The following is a 22,944-nucleotide window of genomic DNA, read 5'->3' on the forward strand; positions in this document are numbered from 1 at the left end:
TTACACATGAATAGCATTTTATGGTTTAAATAGCCATAATAAATATGTAAAGCATGCATGATGAAGATAATTCCCATGTAATTAACTAAGAAAGATAAGAAACTGCTCAGGTGGGTCAAAGTCCCCCTGCTAGCTCTGGGAGGAAGATTAGAATCCATTCCTCATAAGTCTTTGGTCCCAGACTGTCTTACCAAGGTAGAAACCAAGATGGCAAAGGTTGCTGTCTTATCAAGGTAGAAACCTAGATGGCAAAAGTTGCTGAATCTGAGCCACAGAGCAGATCAGTGGAGGAGAAAGAGTTAAAAACCTGGTCTCTTGATGTCCAATATTTAAGAGAAGGTGGTCATCAGTGGATCCTGGGAGAAGCAACATTCCCAGTCTCAGGCACCAGTGATGCTTCATGGCAGCAGAACTTTAACCATGCCTATGCCAGCAAATTTGGAAAACTCAGCAGTGGCCACAGGACTGGAAAAGGTCAGTTTTCATTCCAATCCCAAAGAAAGGCAATGCCAAAGAATGCTCAAACTACCGCACAATTGCGCTCATCTCACACGCTAGTAAAATAATGCTCAAAATTCTCCAAGCCAGGCTTCAGCAATACGTGAACCGTGAACTTCCTGAGGTTCAAGCTGGTTTTAGAAAAGGCAGAGGAACCAGAGATCAAATTGCCAATATCTCCTGGATCATAGAAAAAGCAAGAGAGTTCCAGAAAAACATCTATTTCTGCTTTATTGACTATGCCAAAGCCTTTGACTGTGTGGATCACAATAAACTGTGTTAAATTCTGAAAGAGATGGGAATACCAGACCACCTGATCTGCCTCTTGAGAAATTTGTATGCAGGTCAGGAAGCAACAGTCAGAACTGGACATGGAACAACAGACTGGTTCCAAATAGGAAAAGGAGTACGTCAAGGCTGTATATTGTCACCCTGTTTATTTAACTTATATGCAGAGTACATCATGAGAAATGCTGGACTGGAAGAAACACAAGCTGGAATTGAGATTGCCAGGAGAAATCTCGATAACCTCAGGTATGCAGATGACACCACCCTTATGGCAGAAAGTGAAGAGGAACTAAAAAGCCTCTTGATGAAAGTGAAAGTGGAGAGTGAAAAAGTTGGCTTAAAGCTAAACATTCAGAAAACCAAGATCATGGCATCCGGTCCTATCACTTCATGGGAAATAGATGGGGAAACAGTGGAAACAGTGTCAGACTTTATTTTTTGGGGCTCCAAAATCACTGCAGATGGTGACTGCAGCCATGAAATTAAAAGATGCTTACTCCTTGGAAGGAAAGTTATGACCAACCTAGGTAGCATATTCAAAAGCAGAGACATTACTTTGCCAACAGAGGTTCATCTAGTCAAGGCTATGGTTTTTCCTGTGGTCATGTATGGATGTGAGAGTTGGACTGTGAAGAAGGCTGAGCACCAAAGAACTGATGCTTTTGAGCTGTGGTGTTGGAGAAGACTCTTGAGAGTCCCTTGGACTGCAAGGAGATCCAACCAGTCCATTCTGAAGGAGATCAGCCCTGGGATTTCTTTGGAAGGAATGATGCTAAAGCTGAAACTCCAGTACTTTGGCCACCTCATGCGAAGAGTGGACTCATTGGAAAAGACTCTGATGCTAGGAGGGATTGGGGGCAAGAGGAGAAGGGGATGACAGAGGATGAGATGGCTGCATGGCATCACTGACTCGATGGACGTGGGTCTCAGTGAGCTCTGGGAGTTGGTAATGGACAGGGTGGCCTGGCGTGCTGTGATTCATGGGGTCACAAAGAGTCGGACATGACTGAGTGACTGATCTGATCTGATCTGATTGAAACAAAATGTCTAGATGTGAGACAGCTACTAAGGTCAGGAACACACACTAACAGAAATACAATAATGGACTCTCCTCATCAGAATCCAGGGGTGCAGTGGGAATCACAGCTCATGGATATGGCAGGAATGTTTTTTTTTTAATTAATTTTTTTATTGAAGGATAATTGCTTTACAGAATTTTGCTGTTTTCTGTCAAACCTCAACATGAATCAGCCATAGGTATACATATATCCCAAATCAAGCAGCTGAACTTTCTTTCAGCTTAAATCCTTTTCACAGTTGAACAACCAGTCCATGCTAAAGGAAATCAATCCTGAATGCTCATTGGAAGGACTGATTTGAAGCTGAAACTCCAATACATTGGCCACCCGATGGGAAGAACTGACTCATTTGAAAAGACCCTGATGCTGGGAAAGATTGAGGGCAGGAGGAGAAGGGGACGACAGAGGATGAGATGGTTGGATGGCATCACCAACTCAACGGGCATGAGTTTGAATAAACTTCGGGAGTTGGTGAGGGACAGGGAGGTCTTGTGTGCTGTAGTCCATGGGGTCGCAAAGAGTCAGACACAACTGAGCGACTGAACTGAACTGAACTGAAATTGTATGAAATGCTCATCTCAAGCATTTTGAATGTAAGCAATTTTGCAGCCTCATAATTGGGGTAGAGCAGTTTCTTCCCCTGTGATACCTCTTTTGTGCAGCATAGTCGTACCCACACAAAGCCACAAACACCTCCTGTAACAAAAATGTGACTAGTGCACCTCCCTCGTGCTAACACTCTTCTGGGCCCTGAGGAAAGATCAGTGAGCAAAAGAGACAAAGTCGCCACTGCTCTATTAGTCAGACTTGGCTTAACAGGTCAGCTTTACTGTGTGTGATTCCCAGAGTCAGGGCTTCAGAGTTGATCTAACCTGTCCTGATTCCTGGCTCTGTGTGACCATAAACAAGTGTTTATATATCTCTCTTTATAGACACTATATATGTGTATATACATATATATTATACACTATATATGATATATATCATATATATGGTATATATATTATATATATACCATATATATAATATATATACCATACATTGTATATACTACATATATAATTTATTATATATGTGCTATATATAATACTATATATTATACTACTATATATAATATATAATACTATATATTATATACACTATATATGTATATAAATATATATATTTGTCACATCCGATCTATGGTGATTCCTGGCTCTGCATGATCATGAAGACGTGTGTATATAGAAGTTCATAGCAGACATGTACTGAATAAAACACTGCATAAATCGTAACCATTATATTTATGAGCATTTGTTGAAAAAACCCTTTCTTCAAAGATGTTGCCATTTAAAGGAGAGCCGCTAAGTCGCTTCAGTCATGTCCGACTCTATGTGACCCCACAGACAGCAGCCCACCAGGCTCCCCGTCCCTGGGATTCTCCAGGCAAGAACACTGGAGTGGGTTGCCATTTCCTTCTCCAATGCATGAAAGTGAAAAGTGAAAGTGAAGTCGCTCAGTCATGTCTGACTCTTAGCGACCCCATGGACTGCAGCCTACCAGGCTCCTCCGTCCATGGGATTTTCCAGGCAAGTGTACTGGAGTGGGGTGCCATTGCCTTCTCCGTTAAAGGAGAGCAATATCCCCCAAATACTAATTTAAGAACTGAAATTTCACCCCAGAGAGAGAGAGAAACGGACGGGTTTGTGAGGGCGGGAATGCGGAGGTGCCACCACAGAGCACGGGGTGTCGCTGGGTGGCCCTGTTCTGAGAGGGCAAGACTGCCAAGACCCGTGAGGAAGTGCGCTTCAGACAGGTTGTGAAAGGGAGTGTTGAAAGAGTGGAAGAGGAAAACTTGAGCAAGGAGATCCAAAGCCTCATAAAGACAGCCTAAAATGTGAACTCAGTCACACAGGGAGAAGGAAGCCCTTCTTCCTAAGAATGTTGTGGAGACACAACCTGAGTAAAGGTGGTTAACTCTTTCTAGCCTAGATGCTCAAATCAGAGTTCAGATTTGCAAGAGGCATTTCCTGGTACAGGAAGAAACTGCGAAAGGTCTGAATCATTTCTGAGCTGGGTCTTTATGCCTGTGTCCAGCATTCTGCCTCCTGGGTGTATTTGTTGGCTAAGTCTGCCATAATAACAGCTAGGGCTGGCTTAGAACAACTGAAATGTATTCTGTCTTAGTTCTGGAGGCTGAAGCCCAAAAGCGGCGTGTTGGCAGGGTCTCAGTCCTTTTGCAGATGCCTGTCTCAGGTCTCTCTCCAGCTTCTGGTAGTTTCTCAGCTTTTAACAGCATAACTCCAGTCTGCACACAATGTCCACCCTGTGTGTGCATCGGTACCCCAATTTTTTCTTTTTATGACATCCATCATCCTGGATTAGGGCCCATCTAATGACCTTATTTTACCTTTTCTATTTCTATAAAACCCTATCTCCAAATAAGGTCAAATTCTGTTGTATGGGGTTAAGATTCCAATGTACCTTTTTTGGAGGGACACAGTTAAACTCATAACACAGAAAAAAGGAAACAGACCTCATCATTAAAGTACTATTGGTTTGAATAGTACAAAGTGAAGTGAAGTGAAGTCGCTCAGTCGTGTCCGACTCTTTGCGACCCCATGGACTGTAGTCTACCAAGCTCCTCCATCCATGGAATTTTCCAGACAAGCGTTCTAGAGTGGACTGCCATTTCCTTCTCCAGGGGATCTTTCCAACCCGGAGATCGAACCCAGGTCTCCTGCACTGCAGACAGACGCTTTACCGTCTGAGCCACCAGGAAAGCCCCAATAGTACAAAGCAATACCATATTTGTGAATTCATATCAAGTAAAAATCCTATAGAAGCAAACGAGTTTTACAATGCAATGAAGCTTCTTTGCAAGAAGGCTGTTTTTACCACAGAACTACTCTGTGTTGATTTGAATAACAAGTCATGCTTAAAGCAAGATCTCCTGTTATCCATACTTTTAGAGTCTGAACTGGGTCTAATTAACAAACAGTGTTATGAAACCAAAAGGGTACTTTTGACCCTGCGGATACAGAGAACTGGGCTGTTAGCAGAGTAGAGTTTCCTTTATAGTTCTCTGTGTGTAACTGGGCAGCAACAAACCACCCTCCACTAATCCCATTGCAGACATGACAGCTGCACCAGCAGAAAAGTCAGGCCACTTTACAGAAACAAAAATCATCCAAGTCTCAAAATTATTCCAGAAAGAGGTGGCAGGACACGGGACAAACATATATCCCCTGTCCTGCCGTCTTTCTCTGGAATAGTTTTTCAGTATTCAAAAAACTTTTTACCTGCCTGTTAGTTCATAGCAGAGAGGCTTAAACTTCACCCTCCCAATTGTAATCACCTTTGTAAGTTTTATAAAATAGTTCAAAAAATAAGAATAATGTTTTTATATTTTAAAATAATTTGAGTGTAAGCTGGACTTAATGACTTGCTTCCGAAGAATAGCGTATAAGAAGGGAGAGACTAGAACTCCTCAGTGGAGGAACCCAGCAAACACCACCTTACTTAAGTGATGGAGATCACCATTGCTAGTGACAGAGCATGTGGATATCATTGTACCTTCAAGAGGATGTGATGAGAAGCCACTCACTACTGTAGTATTCTTCCCCCAGACCCACAGCCCCAGCCTACTCACCAGAAAAACATCAGATAACCTCAAATTGAGGGACATTCTACAGAACACCTGACCAATACTCCTCAAAACTGTCAAAGTCATGAATGCCTGTCAAGGAAAAACTGAAGAGCTGTCACAGTGCACAGAGGAGTCTGAGAAGATGTGACGATAGTGTGAGATCCTGGATTACAGCCTCAAACAGAAAGAGGACATTAATGAGGTAACTGGTGAAATAAATTCTGGGGTTTGGTGAACAGTAATATACTAACTAAGGTTGGTTTCTTAGCTTTGATGAATGTGTCACATAAGATGGTGACATTAGGACGACTGAAACTGGGAACTTTATACTACCTTTGCAGCTTTTTTCTAACTCTAAAATTATTACAAAATAAAATTTTACTAGAAAAATGATTTCCTATTTTAACAAGAATTTTCTGAGAATAAACACCCCTAAAAATTTGAAATAAACTTTTATTTGTAATCACCATGTTTAAAGGTTTAAAGATAATCTTCCAGTCGCACATTTACTGCTTGAAGGAGGTAACCAACATACTACCTGAATCTGCCAGGTAACAAAAGCACTCCTGTGGTGAGTATCTCTTCCAAAATCCTTGAAGGAGCAGCAAATATAAGTGGGTAAACAGAAGTTTAAGTGGAAGACCTGTACTCCAGAAGGATCCTAAAGTGTTCTTTTGAAATTCATAGATACCCATCGTGATGAAATAGATTTGTTTTAAAGGAAGTATTTTTTTAAAAAGCAGCTTAATCGAAATATCTTTCACATACTACACAATCCACTCAATTTAACTATGCAATTCAGTGGTTTTTAGTATATTCACGAACATGGAAAGCACTAGTCAATTCTAGGATTTTTTTTTATCACCTCGAAAAGAAACCCCAAACCCTTTAGCTATTGCCCTCCTGTCATAGGGCTTCCCTGGTAGCTCAGCTGGTAAAGAATCCACCTGCAATGCAGGAGACCCCAGTTCGATTCCTGGGTCAGGAAGATCCTCTGGAGAAGGGATAGACCCACTCCAGTATTCTTGAGCTTTCCTGGTGGCTCAGCTGGTAAAAAATCCACCTGCAGTGTGGGAGTGGAAGACCTGGGTTCAATCCCTGGGTTGGGAAGATCCCCTGGAGAAGGGAACGGCTACCCACTCCAGTATGCTGGCGTGGAGAATTCCATTGACTGTATAGTCCACGGAGTCACAAAGAGTCAGACACAACTGAGCGACTTTCACTTTCTCCTGTCCTTACAACCTTCTCTCCCCACCAGCCAACCCAGAACAGTTGCTAATCAACTTTTTGTCTCTATAGATTTGCATATTCTGAGCATTTTGTATAAAAGGAATCATATATGACCTTTGATGACTGGCTAGCCATATTATTTTTATAATCTCCAGATGTACTCTGAAGAACAGATAGTTAAGGTACCTTGGAAAATTCACTGTTATCATTACAGATATTGAATCACCCATTTTGAAATATAATCTCAATTCCCAACCCACAAGATATATGTAGCCATCCACATTCCACTCCCCAGGCCATTATCAGTGTCTGTATGTAGCAAAGAATAACCTTAGCATAGTGGTTAGGCACCCACACCAGGAAGCGAGACCTCCAGATTCAAATGCTAGGGCTGTCACTTAGCAGCTCTGCAACCCAGGGCAAATTATTCAGTTTCTCTGGGCCTTAGTCTCCTCATCTGTAGCATGGGGGAAGTAACGGTCCCTACGTCATAAGGGTGAAACGAGCAAATATGACCTAGTGTGGAGAGCCATTCGGCGCAAATAGTACCACTGAGTGTTTAGACAGTACTGCTGACTTCCTGATCTTATGTGATCAGAGACGGTTTCAGTCATAAGCGTCTTTTTAAATTACCCAGTCCACTCCTTTCATCTTTTGAAGACGGAAGTTTAGCTTGGAAAGACTCAACAGTGCATTCTTACTCATTCCATAAATATTTTTTGAGGACACAGTCTGTGCCAGGGAGAGTCTCAAGTGTTGTGCATAAGATTGAAATGGTCTGTTTCATCATGGAGTCTAGTGGAGGATATGGATAAGCAGGCAAAAGGTGAATCAGAGAACATTAATATACACCTTTAGGAGGAATTGCATCATGGCAGAAGGAAACAAGGGGGATTAGAACAAAAGAACATCTGGTTGATTTCTGAAGTGTTTATAGAAGAACTTTCTGAGCAGGGGGTTGGGGGAACGTAGTTAAAGTAAGATACAGAGAGAAAGGATTTTAAAGATGTTTTGCTGAGTGTTCAGATTCTGTGCCCACTCAGGCACCTTCAACTGCAGTGAAGATTGAAATGCTTTTAGTTCCTTTTGGAGCACTGAGCCACTATTTCTTTAAATATAAGCCAAATTTAGGATTGAGCCGTGTCCTGGGCTGCAGTGCTGGGGAAGGTTAGAGCCTTGGGGATGGGAAGGCAGGAGTATTTCAGAAGGAAAGTGAGTGAAGGGAGCAACTGGGAAGAGCGGGCGTCCCCCAGGACCTGAAGGCAGGAAGGCAAGGCTGGAGAATGGTGGCCTGAATGTACAAGGTTGCAGATAGGGCTGCCTGGGACAGGACCATCCTGCAGGTCCTGGGAGGCCATGTTAAGGGATCACCCCCATTGGCACCGAGGAACCAGCAGGGACCGTAAACAAGAAAAGGAATGACTCACACATGGATCGTTAGCTGTTGGCCCACAAGCATAGTGCACTAACTGTGCAAACTGAGCCCTTTTTAGGAACCCGTACTCTCAGGATGGAAAGTTGCAAACTTACTTTTTGGGGAAACTAGCAAGGAAACTTTGGGAAATTAGCAAGGAAGGCAGAAGAAGCTGAAGGCTTAGAGCTTCGGGGCAAACAAAGGATGTCTTCTACCCACCTCCTCACCTGCTGCTGGACCTAAAGAGCAATCTTTTTGTTTGTTTGCTTGTTTTAATACTACGAGACAAACCTAGAAAAAAAAAAGGTTATTTTCTCTTTATTTCTACCCATTCTTAGCAATAACAGTTGTAAAATTGTTGTTTCCATGTATCTAGATACTAGTATTGACAGCATGGCTGCTCTGTGAAACAAGGTGTTCCTCTCTTTTGCCTTCTTGAAGACAAACTCAACTGTAAAAGGAGGAAAATTTTAATTAAATGGGTTATGCTTTCAAGCCTAATGTTCTGTTATATAGCAGTTTGACAGCACATATTTGCAACATTTATCCTCTCCTCCATTCTTTTTGCAAAGTTCTATGGTGTTACATAGCCTTGAGGGGTGTAGCAGATGTGATAAACTACCTGAATTCCGCCCAGGGATGAAAGAGCCCTACCCAGGTTCCTACCCCAGCTCCTTGGAGTGCTGCCAGCTGGTAACCCTCATCAGCCCCCTTAGGGGTTCCCACCACTTAAAGGAGACACCCCCCACCTTCCTTAAAGTCACACTCCCTCCCCCTTCAACTGCATCTAAGGACTGGTTGATGCAGGCTTATTAAGGCTCAGCTCTCTCTTGCCAACCCTGGACATCTCTAAAGGGTACCGCATCTTCGTCATTCCCTGCAGGATTATGTGAGACTTCTGCCAGGTCTGCACTCCAGCTCAGCTTCTTCCTTTGCCCATCTTTCCTTACCTTAACCAGGTATTGAGCCCAAGAGGAGTCCCTAATATCTCCCTGGAAACTCAGCCCTCTGTGTTCCACCGAGACAAGAAGCAGAACATTGTGTCCAGCTGAAGAACAAGGCCTGAGGGTATATGCGGGTGTCTTACTCCCTTCAATTCAGTTCAGTTGCTCAGTCATGTCCAACTCTTTGCAACCCCATGAACCACAGCACCCCAGGCCTCCCTGTCCATCACTAACTCCTGGAGCTTACTCAGACTCATGTCCACTGAGTCAGTGATGCCATCCAACCATCTCATCCTCTGTTGTCCCCTTCTCCTCCTGCCCTCAATCTTTCCCAGCATCAGGGTTTTTTCAAATGAGTCAGCTCTTCACATCAGGTGGCCAAAGTATTGGAGTTTCAGCTTCAACATCAGTCCTTCCAATGAACACCGAGGACTGATCTCCTTTAGGATGGACTGGTTGGATCTCCTTGCAGTCCAAGGGACTCTCAAGAGTCTTCTCCAACACCACAGTTCAAAAGCATCAATTCTTTGGTGCTCAGCTTTCTTTATAGTCCAGCTCTCACATCCATACATGACCACTGGAAAAACCATAGCCTTGACTAGACAGACCTTTGTTGGCAAAGTGATGTCTGACTCCCTGGAGGGACGTAAAGGCTGGGAAGTAAAACCTGAGATCCCCTGTACAGGTGTGTGTATGATTCAAGCTCTTGTTTGGTAGTAGTGAAAACTAAAAGCTATCTCATCTGCTCTTGATTCTCTTTCCTGTCTTCCTCCTCTGACCCTCCAATCTTCCATTCTTTCTCCCTCCCCCTCCTCATCTGCCATTCACGCACAAGCCCGGGGTGAGCTGAGAAGCAAGGTGTCTTAGTCCATTCAGGCAACTATAACAAAACACCACAGACTGCAGGGCTTAGGAACAACAGAAATGTTTTTTCTCAAAGTTCTGGAGGCCAGAAGTCTGAAATCAGAGTGCCAGCCTGGTTGGGTGAGGGCCTCTTCCAAGTGGCAGACTTCTTGTTGCATTTTCATAAGATGGAAAGGACAAGGGGGCTCTCACAGGGATATTGCATAAGGGCATTAATTTCATTCATGAGGGCTGTGTCCTCAGGACCTAACACTTTGGAAGGTCTCACCTACTAACGCCACCAGCTTGGACACTGGCATCCCAATTTAGGAATTTGAGGGGACACAGACATTAAGGCAACGGCAAGCCTCCTGTGGTCTAAACATCTAGTCCTCCAGGTCAGCACTCCCATTTCCTTTATGCACAGAACTTCAGGGCTTCCCTGGTGGCTCAGCTGGTAAAGAATTCGCCTGCAATGCAGGAGACCTGGGTTTGATCCCTGGGTTAGGAAGATTCCCCTGGAGAAGGGAATGGCTACCCACTCCAGTATTCTGGCCTGGAGAATTCCATGGATTGTATAGTCCACGAGGTCACAGAGAGTCAGACACGACTGAGTGACTTTCACTTTTCACTTTTTCATCCCTGACGGCATTCTTCAAGATAATTCAAGTCAGAAGCAGGAAGCTCCTACTCAGATACATGTTTGTTAAAAGGGAAAGGAGACTCTGAGAGCCTTTGAATATTTTACTACTCAGTCTTTGCTGGTGTGCGCGAATGTTTATTTTCTGGTTTACTTAGGCAAACATTACTATGGAGTGGAGCAAACTTGGCTGTGAATGTTGAAATGGCCAACAGGACAGGCACGTTTCAGTAGCATCAGAGGGCACTTGGATGCCAGCCAGAAGATCCAGGTTTTCAGGGGTAAATTCCCCTCTGGGGGTGTAGAAAGAAATACCATCCAAAGTGAAGGGCACTGTGCATCCCTTCGAAAAATGCTCTGCCTCCTTTTAAGTTTTTACCCGCTGCGTTACCAAAAACCTCTCAGCTGTCAGAGCCAATGGACACTCCCTGCTTTGTCTGACCCAACTTTTGAGTGAGGTTTTATACTATGGGGTGGAGAAGGCACTGGCAACCCACTCCAGTACTCTTGCCTGGAAACTCCCATGGACGGAGGAGCCTGGTAGGCTGCAGTCCATGGGGTCGCTAAGAGTCGGACATGACTGAGTGACTTTCCTTTCATTTTCCACTTTCATGCATTGGAGAAGGAAATGGCAACCCACTCCAGTGTTCTTGCCTGGAGAATCCCAGGAACGGAGGGGCCTGGTAGGCTGCCATCTATGGGGTCGCACAGAGTTGGACACGACTGAAGCGACTTAGCAGCAGCAGCAGCAGTTATACTATGGAGTGGGGCTTCCCTGTTAGCTCAGCTGGTAAAGAATCCACCTGCAATGCAGGAGACCCCAGTTTGATTCCTGGGTCGGGAAGATCTGCTGGAGAAGGGGTAGGCTACCCACTCCAGTATTCTTGGGCTTCCTTTGTGGCTCAACTGGTAAAGAACCCACCTGCAGTATGGGAGACCTGGGTTCCATCCCTGGGTTGGGAAGATCCCCTGGAGAAGAGAAAGGCTACCCACTCCAGTGTTCTGGCCTGGAGAATTCCATGGACTGTATAGTCCATGGGGTTGCAAAGAGTCAGACACGACCGAGCGACTTTCACTTCCCTTCCCTTCATTTACACCGGGGGTCAGCCTTTCCTTTCAGAAGGCCCTCCTCCCTGAATCTTAGGGCTCACTTTTCCACCATCTTCCTTCTGCTCCTTGCCCGCACCTTCTCAGGCTGCCCTGGTTTCTTCTCTGGACATCATCCTGCCTTTATTTTTCTTCTTCATGCATTTCCTGATGAAAAGTGATGGAGGAGGGGAGTGGTGAGGCTGGGGAGGAGATACAATGTGGAGATTGTTCAGAGCAGGTTTCAACTCAAGTCAGAGATGAGGGAAGGATGCAGCCCTGAGCTCTCTCCTGTCCCCAGACCACCTGTCCCTCAGTCAGAAAGAGAAGCCCCTCCAGGGAACCAACAAGGCTCTTAGGCTGTCTCTGCTGGCAGCTGCCCTCATCGCATGGTCATTGTGGATTCATTCGTCTGTCTCCCCTACTAGATTCTGAGATCCTTGAGCTCCTGTTGCCTCCCCAGAGCCTGACATAGAGCAGGCATCCTGTTACAGACTAAATAAAGGAATAAAACAGAGCCATGTGTCCAGGCTCTATTGCAACCTCACTTTACTGTGCATTAAGGGCTTCCCTCATTAGCTTTCCCAGTCTTTCAGTCTGGGAAAGACTGAGGGCAGGAGGAGAAAGGGATGACAGAGCATGAGATGGTTGGATGGCATCACTGACATGATGGACATGAGTTTGAACAAACTCCAGGAGTTGGTGATGGACAGGGGAGACTGGTGTGCTGTAGTCCATGGGGTTGCAAAGAGTTGGACAAGACTAAGTGACTGAACTGAACAGAACTGGTTAGCTTAGACAGTAAAGAATCTGCCTGCAATGCAGAAGACCCAGGTTCAATCCCTGGGTTGAGAAGATCCCCTGGAGAAGGGAATGGCAACCCACTCCAGTATTCTTGCCTAGAGAACTTTGTGAAAAGAGGCTACAGACCATGGAATCACAAACAGTTGGACATGACTGAGCAACGAATACACTTTACTGTGCATTACAAAGACCTTGTTTTTTACAAATTGAACATTTGCAGCAACCTTCCTTGGATCAAGTCTATCAATGCTATTTTTCTAGCAGCATTTGCTCATATCATGTCTCATATTTTTGCAAATTCACCAATTTACAGACTTTTTCATTATTATTATAGTTATGGTGATCTATGATCATCGATCTTTGATGTTAACATGATAATTGATTTTGGTTTATATTTTTAAATTAATACATGTACATTACTTTTTTAGAAATGTTGTTTATTGCACACCTAATGGATACAGTGTAAACATAACTTTTATCTTTAGTTCAGTCAGTTCAGTCAGTCATGTCCAACTCTTTGTGACCCCATGGACTGTAGACGCAAGGCTTCCCTGTCCATCACCAACTTCCAGAGCTTACTCAAACTCATGTCCATCGAGTCAGTGACACCATCCAGCCACCTCATCCTCTGTCATCCCCTTCTCCTCCCACCTTCAATCTTCCCCACCATCGGAGTCTTTTCCAATGAGTCAGTTCTTCGCATCGGGTGGCCAAAGTATTGGAGTTTCAGCTTCAACATCAGTCCTTCCAATGAATATTTAGGACTGATTTCCTTTAGGATTGAGTGGTTGATCTTGCAGTTCAAGGGATTCTCAAGAGTCTTCTCCAACACCACAGTTCAAAAGCATCATTCTTCAAAATCATCAATCAGTTGTGGATGTGACTTGTGATGGAAGTAAAGTGTGATGCTGTAAAGAGCAATATTGCATAGCAACCTGGAATGTTAGGTCCATGAATGTTAGTTCCAGCTTTCTTTATAGTCCAACTCTAACATCCATACATGACTACTGGAAAAACCATAGCTTTGACTAGATGGACCTTTGTTGGCAAAGTAATGTCTCTGCTTTTTAATATGCTATCTAGGTTGGTCGTAGCTTTTCCTCCAAGAAGCAAGCATCTTTTAATTTCATGGCTGCAGTCACCATCTGCAGTGATTTTGGAGCCCCCCCAAAATAAAGTCTGTCACTGTTTCCATTGTTTCCCCATCTATTTGCCATGAAGTGATGGGACCGAATGCCATGATCTTAGTTTTCTGAATGTTGAGTTTTAAGCCAACTATTTCACTCTCCTTTTTCACTTTCATCAAGAGGCTCTTTAGTTCCTCTTCACTTTCTGCCATAAGGGTGGTGTCATCTGCATATCTGAGGTTATTGATATTTCTCTCAGCAATCTTGATTCCAGCTTGTGCTTCATCCAGCCCAGCGTTTCTCATGATGTACTCTGCATAGAAGCTGAATAAGCAGGGTGACAATACACATCCTTGACGTACTCCTTTTCCTATTTGGAACCAGTCTGTAGTTCCATGTCCAGTTCTGACTATTGCTTCCTGACCTGCATACAGATTTCTCAGGAGGCAGATCAGGTGTCCTGGTATTCCCATCTCTTTCAGAATTTTCCACAGTTTGTTTTGATCCACATAGTCAAAGGCTTTAGCATAGTCAATAAAGCAGAAGTAGATGTTTTCTGGGAGTTTCTTGCTTTTTCAATGATCCAATGGATGTTGGCAATTTAATCTCTGGTTCCTCTGCCTTTTCTAAATCCAGCTTGAACATCAGGAAGTTCATGGTTCATGTACTGTTGAAGCCTGGCTTCGAGGATTTTGAGCATTACTTTACTAGTATGTGAGATGAGTGCAATTGTGCGGTAGTTTGAGCATTCTTTGGCATAGTCTTTCTTTGTGATTGGAATGAAAACTGACCTTTTCCAGTCCTGTGGCCACTTCTGAGTTTTCCAAATTTGCTGGCATATTGAGTGCAACACTTTAACAGCAATCATCTTTCAGGATTTGAAATAGCTCAGCTGGAATTCCATCACCTCCACTAGCTTTGTTCATAGTGATGCTTCCTAAGGCCCACTTGACTTCACATTCCAGGATGTCTAGCTCTAGATGAGTGATCACACCATCATGGTTACCTGGGTCATGAAGATCTTTTTTGTATAGTTTTTCTGTGTATTCTTGCCACCTCTTACTGTCTTCTGCTTCTGTTAGGTCCATACCATTTCTGTCCTTTATTGTACCCATCTTTGCATGAAATGTTCCCTTGGTATCTCTAATTTTCTTGAAGAGATCTCTAGTCTTTCCCATTCTATTGTTTTCCTCTATTTCTTTGCATTGATCACTGAGGAAGGCTTTCTTATCTCTCCTTGCTATTCTTTGGAACTCTGCATCCAAGTGGGTATATCTTTCCTTTTCTCCTTTGCCTTTCGCTTCTCTTCTTTTCTAAGCAATTTTTAAGGCCTCCTCAGACACCATTTTGCCTTGCTGCATTTCTTTGTCTTGGGGATGGTCTTGATCCCTGTGTCCTGTACAATTTCAGGAGCCTCCGTCCATAGTTCTTCAGGCAGTCTGTCTATCTGATCTAATCCCTTGAATCTATTTCTCACTTCCACTCCGGGAGTTCGTGACGGACAGGGAAGCCTGACATGCTGTAGTCCATAGGGTTGCAAAGAGTCGGACATGACTGAGTGACTGAACTGAACTGAACTGATCCCCACTTTCTTCTAACCACATCCCACCAGCCAGTCAGCCAGCTCAAGCCTGCTTTCCCTTCCTATAGTCCCCCAAACCCACAGAACCCCAAATTCCCAAAGTGCGTTTGTATTTATTCACCCACTGTGTGTCTTTCAATGCCACCCAAATGATCATGGGTTACAAATGCTATATGACTTCAGCTAAACTGTGAAGTCCCTGGAGGGCAGGAAATACGTATTTTAACCTTTATATTGCTCCCTCTACAGTCCTTTTCATCGTGCTTTACATGGAAGCCTTTCAAATATGACACTAGCCAGTTTAAGCTCAGTTTTATTTTTATTTTTGGTCGCGCTGGGTCTTCACTGCTGCGCACAGGCTTTCTCTAGTTGGACGAGGGGCACTACTCTGTTGTGGTGCGTGGGCTTCTCATCTCTGCGGCTTCTCTTGCTGTGAAGCACAGGCTCTAGGTGCGTGGCTTCAGTAGCTGCAGCCTGTGGACTCAGTAGTCATGGCACAAGGGCTTACTTGCCCCGTGTAGCATGTGAAATCTTCCTGGACCAGGGACCAAACCTGTGTCCCCTGCATTGACAGGCAGATCATTATCCACTGTACCACCAGGGAAGTCCCAAGTCCAATTTCAATACTCCATTAAAAAATGACTCAGACTTTAATGGGAACTGTTCTTTCAGAGTCAGAATAATGTACTCGGGGATACTGAATCTAGGCCCTTTAGGATCCTGGGAGAGGTGGTTCCAATTCCTGGGCCTGGAGGTAGGGCCATTATATCACTCCTTTCGTTTTATGTATGCTTAAATTACTGTAGGTGTTTGGTCACAATCATAAAAGCATTTTTCAGGTTTATGACATATTTTCTTTAATTGTGAATGTAACTGATGCCATCAATCAGTTTTTCTTGAATGGGCAATCATAGGCCCCATATTCAAGTTGATTCAAATTATGTATAAGTTGTCTTAGGTTCATCCTAAACAGCATTTCCTGGTTTGGGGCTGTGAATTATAACAAGCCTGAAGTGAAATGTTGCAAGGTGGACTAGAAAAGGCTCCTCTGCAGTGATTGCCTGCCTGTGGTTGCTGCCGGTTTGTGACAATCCAACAGAAGTAAACCTGTTAATGCTATTTTTTGGAAATATCAGATACACAAATATTTCCTTAAAGAGGAAATGCATTGCAATCATCCCTCCCTGCTCCCCCCTCAAGAAGAATGAAGCTAGCCGGTCCCTTGAATAAAGGGAAGTCAGAATGCCCAAAATGAGAAGGGAGAAGGAAACAAGGATTCCATTCTGCCAAGGTCCATTCAGCATGACCTGTCTTTCCTTGTAACCTGCACCCCCTCTCCCCAACTGTCTGAAACACAGCACCGCAGACAGCAGTGACCCCGAGGCTCACATTGTCAATGCCATGGCAGGGTTAACAGGTTTTCTTCTGTCAGATCTTCACAAACTGGCAGCAACCACAGGCAGACAATCACTGCAGAGGAGGAGCCTTTTCTAGTCTGGCTTATAACATTTCACTTCAAGCTGGTTATAATTCACAGCCCCAAACCAGGAAGTGCTCTTTAAGACGAACCAAAGACAAAAGCAATCCGGCCTCCTCGCAAACAAAATTCAACAGCCTCCTGAAAGGCAATGGGGTTTAAATTTAGGACTGTTCTTGGGTTTTTATTGGAACCCAAGACTTGTTCCACATGAAACATCATTGCACTTTCAAAACAAGTAAAGCCGCACAAAACACACCCAGGCCCGTGTGTGTACACACACACACACACACACAATTACAACACACGGAGTCACACACAGACCAATTTGTTTCTGCAATCCGCTTCCTCATCCAGAGGGTCCAGGCCCCGGGCCATCTGAGTTGGTAAATTCTCCTCCTAGTTAACTCAGAGCAGATTGCAGAAATGCTGTCTAATTCTTGAGATTCTTAGGGAGGGGGGCTTGAGATGTAGATGGGGCCACGCCCCGGTTCCGCTCTCCTTGCTCAACTGCAAGCCAAGTCTAGGCAAGTCGAGGGGAAAACCCCGCCATCTCCAGCCCCTCCTCTCTGCGACCCACTGGGGCACCAAGGCGACCTCGGGTGGGGTGGGGTGTCCCTGGGAGAAGATACGGGACCCAGGGTGTGAGTTGCAAACAGGGAGCCCCGGGCCGCTGCCGCCCGGGCGCTGCCAACGGCAGGCAGGAAGGGGAGGGCCCTGCCAGGCGAAGGGGAGCTCCCGCGGGTCGGGGCTGGGTCGGAAAAGCTGCCTCACAGGCGCGCCCGCCAGCCCCTCCGCGCCCTCGCTCCCTCCCAGCGCTCCCCGGCTCGGGCCTCCCTTCCAGGCTCCGCCGCGCCCGCCCGGAGGCAGCGCTCGCACCGGCCTCGCCATGTCCCAGCCGGGCCCGAAGCCCGCCGCCTCCCCGCGGCCCCGGCGCGCTGCCCGCCACACCCAGGAGGTGAGTGGCGCTCCTACCGCCGGGGTTGAGCGCGGGGAGGATCTCGGGGCCCCCCGAAGCCTCGGGTCCACCTTCAGAGGAGGGTTAGCCTTCCTGGCCTTCTGTCCCTGGGCGCCACCCCTCCCAGGCCCGGAGAAACATCTGGAGAGAGAGGGATGTGGACTCAGAACCTGCCTCTGGGCAGGTGACCGGAGGGGCCCGCGGATAGCCCTGGGTCCCGGCCAAGTTCACTGGGCGCGGCGCAAGCCACATTGGAGTGGGCTTCCCTGGCGGCTCAGCTGGTGAAGAATCCGCCTACAATGCGGGAGACCTGGGCTCGTTGGGTTGGGAAGATCCCCTGGAGAAGGGAACTGGCTCCCAGTATCCTGGCCTGGAGAATTCCCTGCACTGGATAGTCCATGGGTGGCAGAGTCAGGACACGACTGAGCGACTTTTGCTCACTTGTCACTCATGCGTTGGGAAAAGTTGGTGGATGAGACAGAGGTGGGTGAGAAGCGGATAAGGGTAAAAGGAGAATGAAATTCATTTGGGACCCCCCGGGATTCCGGAGTCTGTAGGACAGTTCAGCAGAAAAGTCGGGTCTTCCGCCCAGTCAGGGCTGCAGGGCGTGGCTGCCTGGAGCAATAACACTTCTTCCCTAAGCAGCTTTGAGCCAAACCGGCAGGACGGGGCGGGGAGGGGCGGGGCGGGGGCGGGGAGAGGGCGGGGTCAGCCGGAGGGGCGGGGTCTGGGTAGGCCCCGCCCAGCTGCCTTGCCCACCCCCTGACAGCCTAGGTGCTTACAGAATTAGTCCCAGTCAGGTCTGCGGCAGGTGGAGTGCGAACCGGTGGCCCTTTGCTGCGCTGCACCCGTGTCCTCGCCGGGTCCCTCGGGTCCCTCGCTGCGTCTCTCGGAACACATCCATCGTCGCCATGGCATTTGCAAGCTGGTGGTACAAGACGGTAAATAGGAGTGATCGTCCCTGGGCAGGACTGGGAAGGGAATGTGCTCTGTCTTCCTGGGCTGTAGGCGAGGTCACTGTTCAGATTTTCGGGCGAGGGTTGGGGAGCAGGTTGTGACCTCCTCTCAGACCTTCAGGGGAGGCTCCGGGAGAGGCTGAGACCCACCCTGCTGTGGAATGTGGGAGCCAGCTGGACGTACACGTGCTAGTCGGCGTGAGTTCAGGCTCACAAGTTGAATGGCTTAGGGATTGTTGCTGGACGAATTCTGCCCTCGGACGCGGATTCCTGGATGAACGCTGACTCAGAAAGCGCTCAGCTCTAGAGTTTGTTTTTAACTCATAAGTAAAGCACAAAACTTTCAGAGGCGTGTTGTTGGGCGTGTATTTTCCAGCGCCAAGTAGACAGGTAACTAAGATAGTGGGGTGGGGCAAGGAAAAAAATCCCAAAACTCCAAGGAACATAAACAACTGAGATCAAGACCCTTGTTGAGAATGAGAGAGAGAGAGGGAGACTCTATACTTTATTGCTTGGATCGGGGGCAAAGATGTTCCATTTATTTAATGCACTGAATGCTTGTCCAACTATGTAAGTGTGATATCCAGTCAAGCTGGTACTTGTAATGTTTTGAACCAGGAAGCATGCTTTAATATTAGGATGCTTTCCAAAATAATAACAATACACATAAGTCTTGTTGACAGAAAGGATAGAAATATTTATATCCCATTGATTTATGATGAGAGTTGGAAAAAAGAAGTATACCCTTCTCTTTCATCATGTGGTACTGGGAACAACAAGAGTGTTGTAATCAGACACTCTTTAGAGGGAAACCTTGTACTGGAACCAGTAAAATGTCCCTTTTCATCCCGTGGCCATTCACTGAGCATCTACTATGTGTCAGACTCAGTGTTAGCCTCAAAGTGGAAAATGGACAGAATTCTTGTTCTCTTTTTTCAACCGGTTTCCACATCTATAAAACGTGGGTGATAATAGGTACCACATAAGGGTTGCTGAAGACTTAATTCCTGAATAAAAGTACCATACCCATACATCGCTGCTGCTAAGTCGCTTCAGTCGTGTCCGACTCTGTGCGACCCCATAGAGGGAAGCCCACCAGGCTCCCCCATCCCTGGGATTCTCCAGGCAAGAACACTGGAGAAAATTTCCATTTTCCTTGAGATGTTTCTTCATGAATGCTTCCTTGTACATTTTCTGGGTTTTTTTGAATGTAGCATCTTATTGATGTGCTAAGAGCAAAAGTTTACTTTGAGTCATTATTGTCTTAAGCTCTGAACTACTGTTATTGATATTTGCAGATAATTCATGTGGTGCATTTTGATAAGAACATGAATTATCTGCAAATATCAATAACAGTGGTTCAGAGCTAACATCACTTTTCTTCCAAATTCATGATTCTTCAAAGGAAATTATGCCTGGATTATTGGGATGAAAATAGTTTAAAGGTATGTTTTTAACCCTATTATGTTTAGGCACAGTCTGACATCTTTGCTGAAACCTCTCTTATAATTCAGTGTCAGAACTATTCTAAATTTTCTTTTTCTGCTAGTAGGAACCTCCTAGAATCAGTAACCTGCCAGTGATGAAGCGCTAACTTTCCCCCAACCAGAGCTGTTCAAATATAGTGTGAGCCACATATGTGATTTTAAATTTTCTAGTAATTACATTAGCTGACAGAGGAAATTAAAACGACATATTTTAATTAGCCCACTATATTCCAAATGGTACTATTTCAACATGGAATCAATGTGCAAATCATTGGGATATTGTAAATTTTCTTTTTCATTTTCTTCAAAATCCGGTGTGTATTTTACACTTAGAGCACATCTCAGTTAACACGACATATTTCAAGTGCTTAATAGGCATGAGTGGCTAATGACTACTGTATTGGACAGTATAGCTCTAGACATTGGTTTCTAACCACTTTCCTTTGGTGGCTGTGAGGGGATGACCACAGCCATTTTGAGAATTAAATGAAAGTCGTGGACCACTTTCCCACAACAAAATGTACACACATACAGAAGACCATCTATAATCCCTTAAAGACCCGTGGAGCCAATTTATATATGTGTATACACACATATATATGATTTATATTATATGCTATTAAATATAACATTTATGCAGTTTATTAATACAAAAATTTTATACAAAAACACGATATAATACATATCTGCATATATGTATATCATGCTTCAGTAAGTCCTATAATTAAAATGTCTTTACTGAGATCCTTTAATTACTGAAAAAGATTGTGAATGAGCTAACTTTAAAAATTTAGGCAGAATAAGGTAAAATAATTGAAGGGTGTATCTTTTGTTTTGTTTTGTTTAAGGGATTGCCACCTATAAAGCCAATCAAAGAAACGCTTCAGTATATATTTTCCCAGTGAATACCATCAGTATTATGGATCTGATCTTTTGAAGAACTATGTGGTTTTAGTAAAAAAAAAAACAAACAAAAAATTTACAAAGCTAGATTTGAAGGACATCTGATGACCTTCATAATGATGAAGCATGACGGAGAGTAAATTTTGTTGGCTGACACCAGTAATCATATTCCTGAGTCATAAGTTGACTCTATTAGACCGTGTTAATTAAAGATGTTTCTTGGCCTAATTAGACCTATTGGTCCAACGGCAGAGTCATCTAGGAGCAGTCATTTGGGAGGCCCCGCCATTGTGACCAGCCTGGGAAGAGTGTCACAAACCTTCCCTGGCAGGACAGACCACTTGGCTGCAGCGACTTTTAAGAGTAAGGAATGTAAATTATAGATTCTGCAAAAAGGGCACAGCACCGCCACCTTCTGCCTCGCCCCCAACCCGCCCCTCAACCCATCCCCCGTCTCTGAATTGGTTTGCTTCCCATTGCAGATAAGACTTAAGAGTACACCTGATGATATTATTCTTTAATCCATTTTGATACTTCCCAGAAATTTAATTGTATAAATACTTTTTAAAGAATGACGTAGCTTGCCGCTGGTGGTATAAATGGTGGGTGGCCACTTGAGGTTCCCAGGTGAACTAGTGGGTAACTAGTTCTGAGTAGACTGTCTCAATGGAGTATAAAACCTCTAAGCAAACCATCTTTGTTTTGTTTTTTCCTTGAGGTTTTAAAAAAAAATTTATTGTGGTAACGTACAGCAAATGTGCCGTCTTTACCATTTATAGCTGTAAAGTTCAGTGGAAGTAAATATTCATAATTCTTGTGCGACTATCACTACCATCTAGCTTCAGAACAATTTTTATCTTGCAGAACTGGGACTCTATACTCATTAAACAATAAATTCTCATTCAATTTTCATATCTACATTTAAACGCATGGTACTATATTCCAGTATCTGTGTTCCTTATCATTTTTATTGTATTATGAAAGCATTTAACCTGAAATGTACCCTTTTAACAAATTTTTAAGTATACAGTGCATTATTGTTCACTGTAGGTACAATATTGTACAGCAGATCTCTAGAGCTTATTCATTTTCCTTGACTAAAACCTTATGCCTGTTGATCAGTAACTCTGAATTCCCCTCTCCCCTCAGTCCCTGCCAGCCATCATTCTACTTTCTCTATGATTTTGACTATCCTAGGCACCTCACATCAGTGGAGTTTTATAGTATATGCCTTTTTGTGACTGGCTTATTTCATTGGACTTCCCTGGTGGCTCAGATGGTAAAGCGTCTGCCTACAATGTGGGAGACCTGAGTTCGATCCCTGGGTTGGGAAGATCCCCTGGAGAAGGAAATGGCAACCCACTCCAGTATTCTTGCCTGGAAAATCCCATGGACGGAGGACCCTCATAGGCTACACTCCATGGGGTCACAAACAGTCGGACAGGACTGAGCGACTTCACTAATCCCCTCAAGATTCATCCATGTTAAAGCATATATCAAAATTTTCTTCCTTTTAAGGCTGAAACACACACACACACACACACACACACACAGAGTATTGTGCTCATCCATACAACTACTGTGGAAAACAGTAAGGTGGTTCCTCAAAAAACGGCCATCCATGGAAGCAACCCAAATATACTTGATGACGTCTCTCAGGTCCTGTAGGCTCTGTTTGTCATTGCTGTATTAGTCCCTCAGTCGTGTCTGACTCTTTGCAACCTCATGGACTGTAGCCCGCCAGGCTCCTCTGTCCACCGGATTCTCCAAGCAAGAATCCTGGTGTGGGTTGCCATGCCCTCCTCCAGGGGATCTTCTCAACCCAGGGATCAAACCTAGATCTCCTGCACTGCAGGCAGATTCTTTACCATCTGAGCCACCTGGGACACCCTGCGGGCTCTATTTACTTTAATCATTTTCCTTTCTGTTCCTCAGACTCTATAATTTCAGTTGTCCTATTTTTTGATTGCAATGATTCTTTTTTCAGCCTCCTCAAGTCT

The 22,944-nt window shown here is 44.8% G+C and overlaps 1 protein-coding gene and 1 long non-coding RNA gene across 22 annotated transcripts in view; one reads left to right on the forward strand and one right to left on the reverse strand.

Moving 5' to 3' along the window:
- The window catches only part of CAST (calpastatin), a 770,242-nt gene that overhangs the window by 620,094 nt on the left and 127,204 nt on the right, over nucleotides 1-22,944 (forward strand). For 10 of the 21 annotated variants that reach the window (XM_086413205.1, XM_086413210.1, XM_086413206.1 and 7 more), the window contains exon 1: nucleotides 17,360-17,598. The exons of 2 other annotated variants lie outside the window; for them this stretch is intronic. In XM_086413205.1, the coding sequence (XP_086269331.1) occupies nucleotides 17,530-17,598 (69 nt within the window). In that variant the 5' untranslated portion in view covers nucleotides 17,360-17,529. Of the gene's footprint in view, nucleotides 1-17,359; nucleotides 17,599-18,386; nucleotides 18,540-22,944 lie in introns of those variants that run through there. 9 more of the 21 variants (XM_086413207.1, XM_086413215.1, XM_086413209.1 and 6 more) reach the window with 1 other exon arrangement.
- Nucleotides 15,464-17,766, reverse strand: LOC147370001 (uncharacterized). The gene is made up of 2 exons (XR_015168294.1): nucleotides 17,616-17,766; nucleotides 15,464-15,725 (listed from the first exon to the last, which is right to left on the reverse strand). It is a non-coding gene; the product is annotated as an uncharacterized LOC147370001 (long non-coding RNA).

Source organism: Bos grunniens, chromosome 7 (assembly GCF_055505025.1).
Source record: "Bos grunniens cultivar Pamir isolate PY7600 chromosome 7, Bosgru_T2T1.0, whole genome shotgun sequence".
Classification (NCBI taxonomy): Eukaryota; Metazoa; Chordata; class Mammalia; order Artiodactyla; family Bovidae; genus Bos; species Bos grunniens.